The sequence below is a fragment of the Amphiura filiformis genome, chromosome 20 (genome assembly GCF_039555335.1).
Source record: "Amphiura filiformis chromosome 20, Afil_fr2py, whole genome shotgun sequence".
Taxonomy (NCBI): Eukaryota; Metazoa; Echinodermata; class Ophiuroidea; order Amphilepidida; family Amphiuridae; genus Amphiura; species Amphiura filiformis.
In genome coordinates this window covers 59013491-59034417 of record NC_092647.1, presented here as the reverse complement: position 1 = coordinate 59034417, position 20927 = coordinate 59013491, and the positions used below count along the sequence as shown (strand labels likewise).

At 38.7% G+C, this 20927-nt stretch overlaps 1 protein-coding gene and 1 non-coding gene across 5 annotated transcripts in view; both read left to right on the top strand.

Moving 5' to 3' along the window:
* Positions 1 to 20927, top strand: part of LOC140142446 (FYVE and coiled-coil domain-containing protein 1-like) — a 55597-nt gene that overhangs the window by 2075 nt on the left and 32595 nt on the right. For all 4 annotated transcript variants that reach the window (XM_072164426.1, XM_072164425.1, XM_072164424.1 and 1 more), the window contains exons 2-7: positions 6485 to 6548; positions 7606 to 7725; positions 15148 to 15260; positions 16564 to 16670; positions 17519 to 17741; positions 18607 to 20691. In XM_072164426.1, the coding sequence (XP_072020527.1) occupies positions 6506 to 6548; positions 7606 to 7725; positions 15148 to 15260; positions 16564 to 16670; positions 17519 to 17741; positions 18607 to 20691 (2691 nt within the window). In that variant the 5' untranslated portion in view covers positions 6485 to 6505. The remainder of the gene's footprint in view (positions 1 to 6484; positions 6549 to 7605; positions 7726 to 15147; positions 15261 to 16563; positions 16671 to 17518; positions 17742 to 18606; positions 20692 to 20927) is intronic.
* Positions 8927 to 9069, top strand: LOC140143200 (U4 spliceosomal RNA). Its single transcript, XR_011857690.1, has one exon. It is a non-coding gene; the product is annotated as a U4 spliceosomal RNA (small nuclear RNA).

The window sequence follows — 20927 nt, the reverse complement described above, 5'->3', positions numbered from 1 at the left end:
AGTTCCTCAGCTGCATCCTTAGAGCCCAAAATGAGCCCACATATTGTGATGTTTCTTATTTGTGGAAAAGATAATAATAGAGTGAACTGTAACTCTAGGTACGACGAGTTACAGTTACTGGAACTAAATCCAATGGCGACGTCAAAAATTGCGATATCGCTTCCACCACCGCCTGTGTGTCATCAGCCCTCGGATCGGCCTCAGACTGTAGAAACCCATGGATCCATGTAGGTAGTAGGCCTACTAGATACCCGGATATCGTACATTCATGCATCATCAGTGTTTACACAACATGAACTCGCGTGTTTTCAAGCAAATTCGCCGATAACAGGTGATCAAAAGTGATCGGAATGTTACAAAAGTACAGATCGCATTCAGCTTACTTCATATGAGATGATCTTTGGAAAAATACGGCATAATTTGTCATGGTGCTTGCGGAATGCCATGCAGTTAAATCCTAAAACGTTGCGGCAATTCATGATTGGCAACTAAAAATCGGTGTGTCGTTCGTATCCTCCGCTGTCAATTTCTTATCCACTCACTAGTCCTCACAAAAGCTTTGTGCTGATAATGTAATGTGTGGAGGCAAATTGCAATAAGTACAATGAAATAATGAGTAGGGCGGGCTCCGGGGCGGGTTTCTTCTTCCTCTTACGTAACAGTATTGTTCTATAAAAAAAACCCGGAAGCGCTACATATGGCACTCTAGCTGAAATACAGCAAGATAATGTAAGATAGTAAATGTAAACCTGTATTTTAGCTAGAGTATCTCGAGCTAGGTAAGGTGCATATTTGAAGGTTTGGAAATTGACATTTCAAAATGATTTGTCTGTTAATTTTTTTACAGATTAAGAAAGAGATATGTCTCCATTGTAGTAAAAAAGTGTTTGGCTCAATCTTTATTAGCAGCTTGATGTATTTTTTTGGCTTTTTCTGCAGCTAATGTCATATCCGTCACCGTCGTTATCTCCGTCACAATTGCAACGAAGTTCAACTGATACCAAAAATGTGTCGCACATTGAACATTTGTTTTTTACTTACAAAGGAAGGGAGTATAAGGCTATTGAAACTTGATGTTGAGTTTAGCGTCCCATTTTTTTCAGCTCATAATGAGGCAACTATTTCATTATTCATTATTTTCAAGGTTTCATTATCAGCGGCCTTTTACCAATGCTTACATGTATGCGCTTTTGTTCATTCTAATTATAAAAGTATAATTATCTTGCTTTTTGTTTTTCAAGTTTTAAAACAAACTAAATGTATTCCGGAGTATACCATTACCATGCCAGTCTTCTTCACTCCAATTTGTACTAACCTCTCAGTATACATTTGAGGATAGTAGGAAATGGGGGATTGACTCATTAAATACAAAAATAACCATGATAACAATCATGCAGAACATTATGAAATAAATTTTTGGCACCAATTTGTCAAAACTAGGTCTTTCCTAGTTATAAAATTATTTACAACATCAACAATGTCCATCTGGTAAAAACATTTTGGCTAGGTTGATTTCTCTTCTAGTCGGGTATCCCAAAGGTATAATTGAAATAATTGGATAGAGCAAGGGTCAAAAACCTGTATATTTTTTAATGCTAAAATATTTAGATGGATTCATCTAATAGTTCTCAAGGCTTTCTATAGTTTTTGAAAGGTTCAAATACAAAAAAGGGGTTTAAAAATTTTGCAGAACAAATTTTCTTTCTGGTTTAGTAGTAATTTGCAAAATAATGAATTATTTTCAGATTTTACATCTCAAACGCGGCACAAAATTCATAACGTGGGCGGTGGACGCTAAACTCAGAATCAAGTTTCAAGTGCCTAACCAAAATTATGCAACATATTACATTTCCATTTGACCAGTTTTAAGGTCAAATCAGGGCATTATCTGAAGAGTGACGGAGATGTTTTCAATGAATGGAATTTCTACTGTATCATCTCCGTCACGTGACGGAAATGATTCTCTCATAGTAAAATCATCTCCGAATGTCATATCCGTCACAAAATTGTGACGGATATGACGTGATGGTATATTACGAAATGAACAAACTTACGACCCTAGTGGTAAAACTATAACATACACATGGTCAATAAAGGAGGTTAATAGAAATAAACGCACAACTGTTGTAATTTTGAAAAAAGTAAAATAAATAATGCGAACATTTTAGGTATCAGAAGCGTTCGGAGATGATGATTAATAAAGGTACCCACCCGTATGAGTGAAGAAATGGTTATAGTTTTGATGAATTTATTGCGCCAACATGAGGGAAAATGTCTAAATGAATTTACTGCATATTGACTTGTGCTCTCTGCGTCAAATATATATTTTTTAATCCTGGCTATATGAAAGATGTGTTACAATAACTTTTTCTACAATACAATAAATAACTTATCATTCCCGGTGTTTTTTACGATGCTGAAGTTATCCACTAAAAGATATCAGCATCAAAAGTTTTGATGACTCCAATCGGGACATGGGGTTTTGGGGGTTGTGACACCCTGTATAAGCAATTTTCTCGAAAATAAGAACTTCTTTTAATATTTTGATGTTTTAAGATATAAAAGGAACATCAATACGACTCCTGAAAGTGGCGGGACTGCAATTAGTCACCTTACCGAAGAATGACCCATATAGGCACGCTTTCGCTGGCCAGCGAAGCCCAAGACCTGTGGCAAAGTGTCGCCGAGCCAGTGGTGGGCATGCGAGGGGTCTACCGTCTCGGGTTCAAATCCCACCCGGAGCAAACAACTTCTTTCTTTGTTTTCTCTCTTTATTCCTTCCTTCTTTCCCTTTCCGTTGCCAAAAAGCCCCTGGCGGGTTAGGGTTAGTATAAGCCTTGGACATGTCCATTTAATTAGGAATTTGGTTGGGTAAAATATTTTTTGGCTGCCGAAGGCAGCGAAACCAATTTCTTAAAATTTTATTTTCATGTACCTTTATCCAAAGTTGGGTGGGGAAAATTGTCATGATTTTGTACTCATCACTGCATCAGTGGGGCAAAAGAGTTTTTTCATCTCACTAGTGAGAAAAGTGTTTCAAGAAACTCCTATGCCCCCTGGCAGGGTCTTAGTTAGCCACCTGTCTGGCCGTCATTTTAAACGGCCAGTTTGCTCCTGAGACGGGCAAAATTAATGCCTTTGACAGATGCTATATTATAAATTGTATGTTTTGAGAAGCTAATTGACCTTTTTAGTAGACCCAATTTGTAGAACAAGGCCATATCAGCACATATTTGAACTCTTTGAACCCCCAATGGGCTATAGATGTCTGGTAAATGTTTTAAAGGTCAAATTAGGACAGGCAATTTTATTCAAATGACGGGCAACCCTCAATTTCTAGCTAAGACCCTGCCCCCTGGAGATCAAATAGTGTACCCCTAAGTATATCATTTCCCCCGATACATTGTTGAACAGTGTATTGTTTCCCTTATATTGTAAAACTTAATTATATTCAATTTCACTTCCAATTTGATTGTAACATCTTTACTAACTCCATCCTGTAAAGATTGGGTGTCACATTATTGGTTATTTTATTAAAATTCACATTGCAGCTGAATCTGTTTTTTGTGTGCAAAAAGTGTGCAATAATTGTTTAAAACATTATATGTGACATGTCATGTCAAAAGCAGACACTTTTGGGCAGGATCGTAAATGGAGAAATAGCCAAAAATCTGCCCGCGGGTGATTTTTTCACAATTTGGGTTTGTTGCAAATTTGTGATGTTATTAATGTTAAAAATATTGTCTGATAGTTTTCAATATAACTGGCATCTTGTATTTTTGAGACATTTTTCAAGGTAATTCCTACTCTCAACATTGTCAATAATATATTTAAAGGCCGATATCTCAATTTCGAATTTTATAATACCATACTTACAAACTCAATATCTTCGCTTAGGAATGTCCGATTTCATTGGGGAAAACAGCGTTGTGGAGCAAAATATCTCTATATTTAAGATATGTAAAATCTTCAAAATTGATAACCTGCCCAAAAGTGTCTGCTTTTGACATGACACATCACATATTTACAAGTTTTAGAATACAATACATGCAATTGACATTAAACATATTATATCAATATGGCTATGCCGCTATAGCAGTGCTGTACGGTGCAAAAACTGATTGAGGCGCCAATGGCTCCTAACTTTATAAATTTGGGCGCCCACATTTTGCTCCCAGGTAAAAAATCTGAGGCGCCAACTGAACAGCCACGTGTGAACTTGAATGTTCATAGCTGCTGTACTCAATCTACATATTCCCATTGAACGCTACATACTTAATACACAGCATTACAGTGTAGGTAGGCCTATATGTTTTCCAGGAAGTCCCCATCGAGACATGATAAATGGATATTCATAGCATACATTCGTACATTGCTGGCGATTAAAAGCTTCAACAGTTGGGCGCCATTGGCGCCAGGGATGGAATATTTAGTCGCATCAGAAAAATATCTAGTCGCCAATGCGCCTAAAATGGTCGCACCGTACAGCACTGCGCTATAGCACAAAAATTAATACATAGGCTATAGTCAAGTCAGCAATAAATGATTGCACAAAGGTACGTATCCATGATTTATTGTGGGTGGGTGCAAAATTTCCAAAAAGTGGTGATGATGACACTCATGACAGATCATTTTTGTCTGTTCAAAACCAAGTCATCAACATCAAATTTAAAATTCTCATTTGGTTTTAAAATATTAAAAATCAATACCGTAGAAAGAATTTCCTTAACACTTGGATGAAGCCAAGCCTATGTACATGTACATGTAGCAGGGTCTTAGCTAGCCACCCGTCTGGCCGTCATTTTAGACGGCCAGTTTTCTCCTGGGACGGGCAAAATTAATGCCTTTGACAGATGCTATATTATAAATTGTATGTTTTAAGAAGCTAATTGACCTTTTTAGTAGACCCAATTTGTAGAACAAGGCCATAGGGGTTGTTTTACAATCAGGGTACACAGATTGTCTCACTGGGGGTGAAAAATGAAGTCTCTAGTTTTTCCTCAATTTATTTGTTTTTGTGTTGTAGATGGGTCAAATAGGAAATCTGTAAAATTTTTAGGCGTCAAGTGTTCAGAGTTTCAAGTTATGCCAGAAACATGTTTTTGATACACATGTTTCTGTATACCCCATTTTTCGGAGAGGACACATTTTGTCGGAAGCCTGACGTCCAACTTTCAAACATGTGATACATGGAAACTAAGTGTAAGTGGACTAAGTGTTTATTATGAGTTTGTAGGATATATATAAGGGTTTTTCAAGAAAATATAATTTTAGTCTTGGGTCAATTTTAACTATGGATTACGAGCTTGTATTCGGAGAGGACATTTTTGACGGAATTTTGAACATAAATTTGAAGAAATGGTACAATTAATGAAACAGTCGCAATCTTACATGGTTCTCAATTTTGAACAATCATGATTCAAACATTACTTCTGAACTGTCAAAATATGTTTTTATGTTATTGCTGGCAGTGATATATCATTTGAAAAGTTCACAAAGATCAAATGAGACAGCTATTTTGTCCCAAAATCATACAGAAATGTATATTTTCATCATTTGCTAAGCATTTCGAACAGTTTCTTTGTGGCTGTAGGTGGAACTAACAGGGGCCAATAATTAGGCATGGCAACTTTTAATCATAAGTTAATCTAATATTTGAAACAGGGCACAATATGGTGCTCAGCCCAAATGTACCCTGATTGTAAAACAACCCATATCAGCATATATTTGAACTCTTTGAACCCCCAATGGGCTATAGATGTCTGGTAAATGTTTTAAAGGTCAAATTAGGACAGACAATTTTATTCAAATGATGGGCAACCCTCAATTTCTAGCTAAGACACTGACATGTAGGCCTATCAAAGACAAAGTTCATCTACATTTTGATTCTTTTTGACCTTTTGTGCTCATAAATGGGGTATACCTGTGAATTGTAGCAAGGTGCCTCATTTGGTAGTAGGGGTGGGTTATACAGCCCTGGGTTAAAAAAAAGGGTGATGTTTCAGATTCCTTTTAAAGGCTCCAGCTTATTTGATGCAGGATGATCTCCTGAGCATTTTGACTTCAATGGTATTTTCCTAGAATACGGATGCCCTTAATCTTACACAACTTTCAAATACAGATTCTTTGGAACCAATAATATAGATCAATGCCAATACTGTATCAATAGAATAAGGCGTATAGAATAATATTTTTGATGCAAAATGGCCCCCCCGGTGTGAATAACTTTTTTGGCTGGCACCTACTCATTTTCGGCCGATTTCAGTATAAAAAAGTGTCCAAATGCTCAGGAGATCATCCTGCATCAAGTAAGCTGGAGCCTTAAGGAATCTAAAACATCATGGTTGTATAACCCACACCTGTTAGTAGTGTTGGGTAACATATTATCATATGTTTTTATTGTGAATTGACATCAAAACAAATAAAACATGAAGACGAGTGGAGCGGAGTAATTATTACTTTTCATAAAACTATAATTTTACAGGGCAGGGCAGACCAATGAATCATGGCACAGACAAAACTTCCCAAAATTGTGCAGGATATAAAAGGTAAGCACACAGTTGAAAATATTGGAAACATAAAGACTGGGTAAGATATATTCTCTGATTTTGTTATTAGTATTTTGTACTTGTTTGTTTTAGAAATTTTGCTACCATTTTTTTGACAGTTGATTTGTGGAATTGTGGTGCAAAGAGCACATTACCCACTATACCTAATGTGTCAATGATATTGCTCCCAGCACTCAAAATAGACAGGGGTTAAGGATGACTTTCCCCTGAAAATGCCAAAATAGCTGTCTAATTAAAGTATGGGGTGATTTTGAATGGAAAGTAGCCCCTGAAAGGAACTTATTTTGAGGCTTGTGGCTCTAAGTAATTGGGAATTTATAGTATTTAGCCTCCGAAATCCTGAAAGTAGCCCCTGAAAGTTAAATTACAGGGGAAATTTTGTTCAAAAGTAGCACCCAAAATTAAAAGAATTTTGAGGCTTGATTGCTCCTCATTAAGTCATCATCATACTCACAGATCCTACTGTTGATCACACACTAGGATCCATGTTCCAATTCATTTTCAGATGCAGGATCACGTTTGTGGAATACCCTTCCCATTGCCATCAGGGAAGCACCTTCTTATTAGATAAGGCCAAAAAAAAAAAATTGTTGTGTTGCCCTCAACCGCTCGACCCTAAATCCTGAAAAATCAGGGTTACATTTTTTTTTTTGAATGATTTTTACAGATTTGTTCAAAAAATCAATGTTTTTCACTTAAAATTAATATTTTATTGAAAGACTAGTCTTTAATTGATGTCTAACAGGTATCCAGAAGTCAAAATTGACAAATGTTTCCTAATTGAAGAAGCATTATTTAATATTTGAGGGGTTTATAAAAAACTGAAGGTTTGAAAAAAAAGAAAAAAAGAAATCCGACCGTCCGACCCAACTTTCCCATTTTCCCACTTGAGGGCAACACAACAATATTTTTTTTTGGCCTAATATAGTATTGAAATCTATTTTGCCAGCAAAGTAACTGTATAAAACATCCATTTAATGTTGCTCACCTCAGTATTGTACCCATTGTACCTCTTTGTTGAATCAATGAATTGTAGATTGCCTGCACGATGTCAAAAAGGAGTACCAAGAAGGACAGGTACCTATCACAGATGACAGTATTCCATTGCATAAATTTTGTGCTAAGTTGGAATATTTGCTGCAGATAGACATGAAGGGTAAGTAGGGTATCCCTGAAAGAACTGTATCGTCGGAAACATAATTGTTTGGGTATTTTATCGCCACAACTAAACATAACTAAATACTTGGTGTGGTTGAGGAATAAATCAGCTATCACATACTTTTTGAAATTTACCCGTGGTAAAAGCTGGGGGAGGCAAAAAAGGAAGGGGTGATAGGGCGGCAAAAAGAATTATTAAAGAAAAAGGGCGGAAAAATTGTTGAAAATAGTGTAACAAATGGAATTATACAAAAAATTAGTTTTTAAGTTGCTAGTACTATTGTGTTGGTTTTTTTTGTTTTTTTTTTTGGGGGGGGCTTCACTTTTTCAAACCATCCAAAATAATATTGGGTCAACCTTTTCGGGCTGTTGATGAAGGGGCAGCAAAATTCACCTTTTCTCCAGCCACATTCACAGCGAATTCATAATTGTTTTTATAACTTTTTAATAATGTATTTATTTATTTTATTTCGTTTGTATGAATTTATGCATATTTATATATTTTTATCCACTGTATTTCCTTATTTATTAATGTGTGAAATTTATTTATTTATTTGTTTCTCTGATAAATTGTATATTTTGGTTTGCAGTTTACATTTTTATTTGTTTCTCTTAGTTTTATATTAAAAATGGCAATTTATTGAAATTATTGGCATGACTGGCATATTTATCTTTAATATAAATAAAATAATTATTATTGTTTATTTTTTAATAGTTGTATTTATCATTATTTATAGTTTCAATCAATTGTACTCAGACAATTTTAGTAAAATAAATCGACCTCCAAGTGTTCTTTGAGCGCTGTAATACAGGAAATACAATGTTTATAATTCCACTCACATGACAAAGCAATAGCCTTCAAACAGGCACAGATCAATTGACCCACTGAAAATGTAAATATGCAGTAGGTGACGTCATCACCGATTCAAGGCGTGGTTATAGTTGCTTGCTCACTGCCATCAGCATTGTGCTACTGAACAAGAAAATCAACTTTTACTTGAAATTTGGTGTCAAAATCGTTCCATTTGTGGAAAGTTAGCACTTTTTATTCTTTAGAAGTATTCTAGAAATATGTAAAGAAAAATGTCAGAAACGTGTGAACAGCGTTCATGATTATTATTCACTTCCTTTGTCAATAAAACACCATGGAATATATATCTGCCCAAAATTACATAGTAAATTGCCTACCGGTCATGTGTATCTTTGCGCAGAGGCGATATCGTAGCCAATGAGGTTTATCCGAGGCGCGATTATTGCTAGTTGAAAACTTATCCCAATACCCCGCTCAAAGGACGTGAAATACCGTCCTTAGTAGCAATTTGTTTAGGCTTCTACTATGAAGCCGAGCATTCTAATAACAAAAGCAGAAGTTAATAAATTATAGAAACTATGTGGACTATTAGATATGTGACTGAAGTAAATCCCTGCAAAATTAATGAATGATATAAAAGGGCAGTTTTTGGAAAAAATGTAGTGTGCTGGAGGAGGATTGGGGAAAGGAAGGGTGGGGAGGGGTGATAGAGGTACCTTGAAGGGATTGATGGGTAAAGGAAGCTGGGAAATGGGGATAGACCAAGTTGCCCCTCCACTCACCCTTTACACCTCTTGCCTGTCCTATTCATAATTAGTTTCGCTCCCTAGTTCCAAACTATCAAGCACTCTCAATTGTCCAATCATCCCCTAAGCTCCCCTATCCCACCCCTTTTCACATAGTTCCCATTCTTTAATCCATCCTTACCTACCCCTCCCTGTACCCACAAATTTCTTCTTTCTGTTCCCCAAACTACTTTTACCTTACCCAAATCCCTCTCTCACCACAAATGCTCCCCAAATGACACCTTCCCTTAACCATTTCCTTCTGTGGCCCACACCTTCCTTACCACACTGCGCCCATACTCCATCATCCTTTTATACCTACTTACTCATTCCTTTGCCTATTGTGATATTATTCTCTCTTAGTTTGGTTTACTCCTATACCTCCACACTTTCTTTATCTATCACTCCCTAATCAACCACTACCTTGGGGTTGTACCTTCACACTCCTTTACCTATCCTATAATGTCCCTAAACATATGCCTTTTCCTATACATTTAGCTCAACTCTCCCTTACTCTTTGACATAGTCATATACCTCCACCTCCACACTCCTGTACCTAGTTGCTTCCCTAATCAACAACCACCATGTCCACTTGTCCAATGATGCTTCCCTGTCCTATTCTTTTTCCTATTCCCTTCTTATTGACTTGCACCTACACCTCAACTCCCTTACCTATTACTCCTCTAATTAACCACTAGACTACATTGTTTCATTGTTTCCCTAACATATACTCTTTCCTCTACATTTAGCTACACCCTCCTCCTTTACATATAGGCTTACTCCTATACCTCCACAATTCCTTTATTAATCACTCCTCTAACCAACCACTTCCACGTCCCATTCCTCCACTAGCTCTATTTCTTCACCTGACCCCTTTGTTACCATATGTCTTCCACGACCTACCCCTAACTTTATATTAGTCGCCAACATACTTTACTCTTTGGCTTACTCCTATTCTTCCACACTCCCTTACATATCACTCCTCTAATCAACCACTGCCTTGTCCCATTGTTTCCCTAACCTATACCTGTTCCTATACGTTTAACTCCACTCTCTGCCGTACTCTGGCTTACTCTTATACCTCCACACTCTCTTACCTATCACTCCACTAATCAGCCACTACCTTGTCCCATTGTTTCTATAGCATATACCATTCCTTTACATTTAGCTCCAACATCCTTTACTTATAGGCTTACTCCTATACCTCCACACTTTCATCACTTCTCTAATCAACCACCACCATGTCCCATTCCTCACTCCCTTGGACTACCCCTCCCTTACCACAATATCCACATTTCTTCCATGGCTTACCCCTTCCTTTATATTAATTCCACCATGCTTTACTTGTTGGCTTACTTCTATACCGCCATACTCCCTTACATATCGCTCCTTTAATCCACTACTTCCTTTTCCCACTCCTCTATTAGCTCTATCGCTGTGTCACTCTCCTTACCTACTCATCCTTTACTTCATTTTACATGCCCTACTCCATAGCTCTCCCTTTGCACTGAGGTACATATACATCCCAGCTACATCCTGGGCTACACCCTCCTTTACTCATAGGTGCACTCCTATACCTCCACACCCCATATACCCATCACTCCCCTAATCAACCGCTGCATTGTCTCATTGATTCCCTAGTCCATACTTACTCCTTTACATTTAGCTCCATCCACATTTCCTTGTTGGCCTACTCCTATACTTCCACATTCCCTTACCTATCACTCCCCTCATCAACTACTGCCTTGTCCCATTGTTTCCCTAGCCTATACCCTTTCCTATACTTTTAGCTCCACTCTGCCTTACTCTTTGGCCTACTGCTGTATCTCCCACTCCCTTATCTATCACTCCCCTAATCAACCATTGTCTTGTCCCATTCCTCCTGTAGCTCTATCTCTGCATCACTCCCCTGACTCCCACTCCCTTATCCCATTTAAAATGCTCCATTCCTTTTCATTTAGTTCCACCCTCTACATATTATTACTCCTATACTCCACACTCCCTTACCTATCACTCCCCTAAGTATTTCCCTGTCTTTCCCCATTCCTCCTGTAGCGATATCTCTGCATCACTCTCCTTACCTCCCACTCCCTTATCCCATTTCACATGCTCCATCACTTCCTTTACATTTTATTTCCACCCTCCTGTATTCATAGCCTTGCTCTTGTACCTCCACACTCCCTTACCTATTACTCCCTTAATCAACCAAATTCTTGCCCCATTCCTCCTGTAGCTCTATCTCTGCATCACTCCCCTGACTCCCACTCCCTTAACCCATTTAAACTGCTCCGTCACTTCCTTTTATTTAGTTCCACCCTCTACATATTATTACTCCTATACTCCACACTCCCTTACCTATCACTCCCCTAAGAGTTTCCCTGTCTTTTCCCATTCCTCCTGTAGCTATATGTCTGCATCACTCTCCTTACCTCCCACTCCCTTATCCCATTTCACATGCTCCATCACTTCCTTTACATTTTAGTTCCACCCTCCTGTATTTATAGGCTTGCTCTTGTACCTCCACACTCCCTTACCTATTACTCCCTTAATCAACCACATTCTTGTCCCATTCCTCCTGTAGCTCTATCTCTGCATCACTCCCCTGACCTCCCACTCCCTTATCCCATTTAAAATGCTCCGTCACTTCCTTTTATTTAGTTCCACCCTCTACATATTATTACTCCTATACTCCACACTCCCTTACCTATCACTCCCCTAAGAGTTTCCCTGTCTTTTCCCATTCCTCCTGTAGCTATATGTCTGCATCACTCTCCTTACCTCCCACTCCCTTATCCCATTTCACATGCTCCATCACTTCCTTTACATTTTATTTCCACCCTCCTGTATTCATAGCCTTGCTCTTGTACCTCCATACTCCCTTACCTATTACTCCCTTAATCAACCACATTCTTGTCCCATTCCTCCTGTAGCTCTATCTCTGCATCACTCCCCTGACTCCCACTCCCTTATCCTATTTAAAATGCTCCATCACTTCCTTTTCATTTAGTTCCACCCTCTACATATTATTACTCCTATACTCCACACCCCCTTACCTATCACTCCCCTAAGTGTTTCCCTGTCTTGTCCCATTCCTCCTGTAGCGATATCTCTGCATCACTCTCCTGACCTCCGACTCCCTTATCCCATTTCACATGCTCCATCACTTCCTTTACATTTTATTTCCACCCCCCTGTATTTATAGCCTTGCTCTTGTACCTCCACACTCCCTTACCTATTACTCCCTTAATCAACCAAATTCTTGCCCCATTCCTCCTGTAGCTCTATCTCTGCATCACTCCCCTGACCTCCCATTCCTTAACCCATTTGAAATGCTCCATCACTTCCTTTTCATTTAGTTCCACCCTCTATATATTATTACACCACACTCCCTTACCTATTACTCCCGTAAGAGTTTCCCTGTCTTGTCCCATTCCTCCTGTAGCGATATCTCTGCATCACTCTCCTGACCTCCGACTCCCTTATCCCATTTGAAATGCTCCATCACTTCCTTTTCATTTAGTTCCACCCTCTATATATATTATTACACCACACTCCCTTACCTATCACTCCCGTAAGAGTTTCCCTGTCTTGTCCCATTCCTCCTGTAGCGATATCTCTGCATCACTCTCCTGACCTCCCACTCCCTTAACCCATTTGAAATGCTCCATCACTTCCTTTTCATTTAGTTCCACCCTCTATATATATTATTACACCACACTACCTTACCTACCACTCCCGTAAGAGTTTCCCTGTCTTGTCCCATTCCTCCTGTAGCGATATCTCTGCATCACTCTCCTGACCTCCGACTCCCTTATCCCATTTGAAATGCTCCATCACTTCCTTTTCATTTAGTTCCACCCTCTATATATATTATTACACCACACTCCCTTACCTATCACTCCCCTAAGAGTTTCCCTGTCTTTCCCCATTCCTCCTGTAGCTATATGTCTGCATCACTCTCCTTACCTCCCACTCCCTTATCCCATTTCACATGCTCCATCACTTCCTTTATATTTTAGTTCCACCCTCCTGTATTTATAGCCTTGCTCTTGTACCTCCACACTCCCTTACCTATTACTCCCTTAATCAACAAAATTCTTGCCCCATTCCTCCTGTAGCTCTATCTCTGCATCACTCCCCTGACCTCCCACTCCCTTATCCCATTTAAAATGCTCCGTCACTTCCTTTTATTTAGTTCCACCTCTACATATTATTACTCCTATACTCCACACTCCCTTACCTATCACTCCCCTAAGAGTTTCCCTGTCTTTTCCCATTCCTCCTGTAGCTATATGTCTGCATCACTCTCCTTACCTCCCACTCCCTTATCCCATTTCACATGCTCCATCACTTCCTTTACATTTTATTTCCACCCCCCTGTATTTATAGGCTTGCTCTTGTACCTCCACACTCCCTTACCTATTACTCCCTTAATCAACCAAATTCTTGCCCCATTCCTCCTGTAGCTCTATCTCTGCATCACTCCCCTGACTCCCACTCCCTTATCCCATTTCACATGCTCCATCACTTCCTTTACATTTTATTTCCACCCTCCTGTATTTATAGCCTTGCTCTTGTACCTCCACACTCCCTTACCTATTACTCCCTTAATCACCCACATTCTTGCCCCATTCCTCCTGTAGGTCTATCTCTGCATCACTCCCCTGACCTCCCATTCCTTAACCCATTTGAAATGCTCCATCAATTCCTTTTCAATTAGTTCCACCCTCTACATATTATTACACCACACTCCCTTACCTACCACTCCCGTAAGAGTTTCCCTGTCTTGTCCTATTCCTCCTGTAGCTCTATCTCTGCATCACTCCCCTGACTCCCACTCCCTTATCCCATTTCACATGCTCCATCACTTCCTTTTCATTTAGTTCCACCCTCTACATATTATTACTCCTATACTCCACACTCCCTTACCTATCACTCCCCTAAGTGTTTCCCTGTCTTGTCCCATTCCTCCTGTAGCTCTATCTCTGCATCACTCCCCTGACCTCCCACTCCCTTATCCCATTTAAAATGCTCCGTCACTTCCTTTTATTTAGTTCCACCCTCTACATATTATTACTCCTATACTCCACACTCCCTTACCTATCACTCCCCTAAGTGTTTCCCTGTCTTGTCCCATTCCTCCTGTAGCGATATCTCTGCATCACTCTCCTGACCTCCGACTCCCTTATCCCATTTCACATGCTCCATCACTTCCTTTTCATTTTAGTTCCACCCTCCTGTATTTATAGGCTTGCTCTTGTACCTCCACACTCCCTTACCTATTACTCCCTTAATCAACCACATTCTTGTCCCATTCCTCCTGTAGCGGTATCTCTGCATCACTCCCTGACTCCCACTCCCTCATCCCATTTGAAATGCTCCATCACTTCCTTTTCATTTAAACTCCTCAACAAAAGTTTGGAAAGTTTTTCCAAGCATCTATATCTCAGATTATTTGTGACATGTTCATATCGTGTTGCATATCGATGGATAGTTACATTATTCTCCCCTTTACAATGACACCACATTTCAAACAATCACATTTTTCATGCCTGAGTACACGTCTTGTGAATGTAGTGGAGTCTCAGACCGCATGTGCCAAATTGACCATTATCCTGTGCAGTAAGCTGCAATTCCATATCTTCACAATTTGGGACCTACTGCAACCCTCCAAGATGACAACGCTCGCCCCCACAGAGCCAGGGTAGTCAACATGGTTAAAATGGCCTGCCATGTGCACACAAGATTTGTTATGCCTCATGACCAATAATATTTCTGTGATATCTTAATTGTTAATAATAGTAATGTGTTTTCTTTATCTCAGCTCGCAATAGTGTATGGCGAGGTCGTGTTGACTATTGGGACTATATCTATCAATGCCTCTCTAAGATCAAAGGCCTAAATGATGGAGTCAGATATGTGAAAGCCATGAATGAGGTAAGAGACAAACTTCAGGGATTTTGAATATTATTCTGTCATAAAGAACTTTTGTGAATTAGCTGATATATCAAATTTAGTCTCATAGTGTACAGTCCCTACATGTGTACAATGTAGCGTGTGGGAGGAAACTCGGTACAAATGACCAAATGGAGATATGGGCCTCAATTTTCAATAGATCAGTTGGTAGATTTTATTGGCCCTATTTTCTTGCCCAGTATATTATTTATAGACATCACACCAGTCCAAAATTATGCACACATAGGCGACGAAAAAAAGAAACCCTGTTCTACGGGCGGACGGACCTTTCAAGTAGGGTCGGTCGGTCGGCCCTTTTTTTTTTTGGAAATGACCCAAAAATCACCAAAATCTGTAAATAATTTGCATCTTGAGAAAATACAAAGAAAAATTTGTTCCTGAAATTTCTGAAATTTGGGTCGGCATTCATTTGTATAGGAAATTTTTTTTCCAAATTTGTTCAAAATCTGGGTTGGTCGGGCCCGTAGAACAGGGTTTTCTTTTTTCGTCGCCTTATGGATACATTATGCAAAAATTAAAGTATCTGCGGGACTTTTCCCTGACTTCCGCTGTCCTATATTTTCATTCAAAATGCTTCCATATTTTTTTTGCAAGGGCTGGCTGGAAGTCCCATCAAAATATACAAGGTATTTAGATTTGTCATTTGAATGCTTAATACATATCTTTGATTCTTTATTCAACAACTCTTCTTATACCTTTGTACAGGAGCCAAGCGTTGTTAATCTGTGATGAATCCACACTTTTCCAGTAGTGTATACGTGAACGCAAGGTTACGCGTATGCGTTATGTGTGAGCGCATAAAATTGATCATGCCTGGAACTTATGCATAAACACTTTCTTAATATGTCATTAAAGTATAAAGCTAAACATTACCGTTTTATTCTTTAGTTTTATTGCTGATATCAACAGGGAAATCATCAATCTTCTTTTAAGGTTGAATGGCAATGACAAATGGATATGCGGAATGAAAGAATCATGTGAATTAGATGATCTTTAGCTTGTTTTTGTTGCTGAAAGGGATTCAATCATGTTTCACCGTTGTTCATCACCGATTAACAACTCGCGTCCAGCGCGTCTGCATGGTTTACTTTGCGTGGGCAGCTTTTTTAGCCGCCCGAGCTGCCCTTGCGAAGTAAATCACGCAGACGACGCGAACGCATCATTGTTAATCGATGATGAACAACGGTGAAACATGACTGAATCCCTAAATATAACCACATACCTCAGTTGAAAAAACAACTTTCTTTCACCTTTTCCCCTGAAGGTCAAAAGTTCACTAGGACGAGGGCGTGCTTTCATCAGATACAGTTTGGTGCATCATCGTCTAGGAGATAGTTTACAGCAGTGTTTCAGTAATGCTAAAGTAACAAGGTAAGGTAGTGAAATGAAATAGGCAATGTCGGAAAATTCGGAAAGCCTTTGCAATTCAACCCTAAATATGTCACTGCGATGTGCACTCTAATTAATGTGGCTGTGTACTCTGGACGTTTTTTCATTCGCGAAATTGAGTTTTTGTGATATGTATGTACTTTGTATGTATTTTTATAAATACAAGGAAAGAAAATTCAGATTTGTAAACTCTAATTGCACTATTTTGTGATTTTATTTCACTATTTGACTTTTTTCACAATTAAAAAGGAAAAAAATCTTTGTTGTACCAGCGGGGTACACGCATCATGTTGCGTAGTCGCGCAATTTGTTAACGCACAGATACGCTATGCATTTACGATGCTTATCTGCATGTGCGGCGCTGGCGCATCATATGGAAGCACCACAGAAGCACTGATTTCACAAAAACCTAGTGGTCAAATGGCTCCATTTTAGCCGATAAAATGTGGGTTTTTTCAAATTCTTTTTTCCCTATCTTCGCGCATGTTTTCTTCAGTCAAATTAAATCTATTTTATGCCCAAAATAACTGAAACTCATCCACTTTTGGCCCCCAAATGGCTGATTTTACATACATACAGTGAATACATGGAAAAACTGGGTCGGTGGGGCCAGTAGAACAGGTGTTTTTCATTGCCATATCTGTCCTTTTACACAGAGGTAAATGATCTTGTATGGTGATCATTATATTATATAACTGATTATATGCATAGCTCTTAGACATAATTATCTTATGAGTTTGATGTTGTTACTCAGTAACCCCTGTGCAGCATCTAACTTCAAGCGAAATTGAATATAAGAGTTAATATTTATTCTTTTTCCTTTCATCTAGTGATTGGTACAAGCCAGCCTCAGTGCTATCAAACCCAGCTCATTACTCAGCTTTCCTGAATGACCTATATGACCTTAATGACATCCAGTTTGACCTGGCACCAACAGGTCATGACCTGGACACAGCTTGGCCAACATTTGCCAGAAAGTCTCTTGGAGGCAATAGTTTTCATGTCTGGGCTCCCGTCAGTCGCTCATCGAGTATCAGCAGTCTCAGTTCTCAGGTAACTTTTTCAATTATTTGATTTTATAGACCAACTTTAGATTAGTGGTTGCCATCCTTGTTTGTAGTAACCCACCTCTGATAAACAACCCTTTGCGTTTTTTTCAATAAAAAAGTGATCGAAATATGGTATGGTAAGCTAAAACTTGAATCAGTCATGTCAGTGTTGGCTGTTACGATCACTAAACTGCATGGACAAAACCTATTCTAATTTAAACTTCCATCCAGTTTATTGCCTTATAGTAAATTGTATTCTTGCTTAAAATGTAATTTTGTAGTATTTTCCTCGATAATATCCTGTTCCGTGGGTGCCACCATATTGGATTTAAATCCGGAAACAGACTGGAAGTGAGTGATAGTTTCAATTTTCACTCTGAATTTTAAGCTTTTTTCACTCAAAATTTGCCTCTAATAAATGCCCCCTTTCGCAAAAGTGCATGCCCCTGGGGTATTTATTTCAGATAATACCTTAATCTTTTTATCCTAACCCAATCCTACCCTGAAAATTTAACCTACAAAGTGCTTATAAAGCACTCATATACTTCTTATAAAGCACTCCTATACTTCTTACAAAGCACTCCTATACTTCTTGATGATATATTGTCTAAGTTGCTTTTCCATATAAGGTTTTTGTCAGTTAATATTCCCAGAAATGTTGTTTGTCTTACACATTCAAATTTGGAATAGTGGTGGCCAAATGTCTTAATAAGCCTTTCTTTTTCTTTACTTAAAAGAAGACAAAAAGAAAGAACAATTAAAAAACAACCTGTTCATAAACATTTTATTATGTTTATATTATAGGGAGCAGGAGATATATATTTTTTTAATGTGATTTTTATCAACATTTTCCTATTATTGAATTTCAGCCAAGTACAACAGATGGTTTAGCAAGCCCACTAAGTGAATCCGCAGCAGTGTTTGGTATGGAAGAACAATACCAGAAACTTAACAAAGAATTTGAAGAATGCGAAGAGCTAAATCGACAGCTACGTCAGAAAATTGAGCAACTAGAAAAGGACAACGAGGACATGCATAAATTGGCACTTGAAACAGAGGAAAGAATGGACAAAGTACAATCAGATCTGGAGAGAAGAAATCAAGATTTGGAATACAAAGTGGATAAAGGGAATCGAGATCTGAAAAGGAAAGAGGAAGAAATGTCAGAATTTGAAGATGCTAAAGAAAGGACTAAAGAAGCTGAGAAATTAAATGCTGATTTGTATGCTAGGATTGATGTTCTTAACACTCAGCATGAGAGCCGGGAGAAGATATTGCAGGAATCAGAGAGAACACTCCAGGAGAAACTACAAGAAAACGAAAGAGCTTTGTCTGATGTGAAATTACAGGTGCATAGTTTGCAAGGAGAGCTGGAAGCAAGAAAGTCATCGGAAGAGAGAAGAGTTGGTCAAGTACAGGAGTTGGAAGCTAAAATTAATAGCGTCGAAGGCAAAAATGTTGAATTGTTAGCTCGGATGGAAGGCATGGTGCAGGATAAGGATGACAAAGTATCAAGTCATTTTGAGTCGGCAAATAAAGTCCATGAGCTGCTTGCTAAGTTAGAAGGAGTTGAACATCAGAATATTGGGCTGAAAGGTACCAATGATGAACTGAGCCGTAAAGTACAGGAGTTGGAGGAGTTGCGGACACGGAGTAATTCAGAGGTGGAGATTCTGAGAGGGTCATTAGAGGAAAGAGGCAAAGAGATGGATCACAATAACCATCAAGTGGGAGAGAAATTAGTATCGCTTGAAAATGAGAACAGCACATTAAGAACTAAAAATGAAGAGTTGTTATCAAAATTTGAACAATTAGAAAAGAAGTTTCAAGATTTGGAGAGGGAGAAAAACAAAAGTGAGGAACATTGTCAACAACTGCAAACAGAGATTGATTCTTCTGCGAGGAAGGAAACAAAATTAAAGGAAGAAAAGGAGGAGTTGAGGACAAAGTGTAAAGCGCTTGAAAAAAGTAAGCGTGATTTGGGACAGCAGGTGCAAAGTCTGGAAAGAAGCAAAAAGGAAGCGGATAAAACAAATCAAAGACTCAAGGGTCAAGGTGATGAGGTTGCAGAGTCTATGGAAGTGTTGGCTAAAAAGGTCACTCTTCTTGAAAGTGAAAGAGACAGAATGAGGCAAGATTATGATGGAATTGTGTCTGGAATTACAGACATTATTAAATCTTCCCAAGTTGAAATAGAAAGCTGTGTGCAATCTACTCCATATAAAGATCTTAAAAACGTTGATAGCAATTTGATTCAAGATGGGGAACGAACGATGGACAAGGTCAAAGCTGTCATCGACATCAGAACAAAGATTTTGCAGACGTTGTTGGAAGCTGACAAGTCCATCTCACGCCTTGAATCAGAGTTGCAATCCAGCAAGGAAAGACTGCAACAAGAAGAAGAACTTCATGAAAAAACAAAGAGCGATTTAGAAAATGCATCTTTCAGAATCAATGAATTTGAAAGTCAGGTGAAAATCATGACAAGTGATTTTGATAATCATAAGATATCTGCTGAGAAGGCTAATGTAGAGTATAGCCAACTGCAGAAGAGTGTGAACGAACATGAAGTTTCAGTGAGTGAATTAAAGAATCGGCTGCAGACATCACAGAAAGAACTACAAGAACTGAAGACGGAGAAAGAATCTACTGCATCCAAACTCGCCGAATTGGAAAAAAATAAAACTGAGCTAAATGAAGCAATTTGTTGTTTGGAAGGAGAAAACCAAGCACTTGTGAAAGCTAAGAATGTCATGAAGAATGATTTTGATAAGGAGAAGATAGCAAAGAAAGGTATGGAGGAGATGGTGGAGGATTTGAAGAGGACACAAGAGGAGAATGTGTCTATGGAACAGGTGCTCGAGGACAGGAAACAGAAGATGGTACAGGAACATGAGGATAAGGTGGAGTTCTTGACGCAGCAATTTAACATGGTCAAAGAAGATATAGAAAAGGTAAGTGGCAGTTAAAAGTGGCTGGTCCAATAGACCTTTTCGGCAGGAATTTTACAAAACACACAGGTCATGCACGCCTATCAAAACATTCAACCAATCAATTTTTGTAGATTTAAATGTGTATTGGATCATGCAGTGGACACTGTATTCAGTACACTGTGTCAAGTAAGAGCACCGCCGAATGTGATTAGTGTTAACAATCATAACATGCGACATGCTCATTGAACACGCGACAC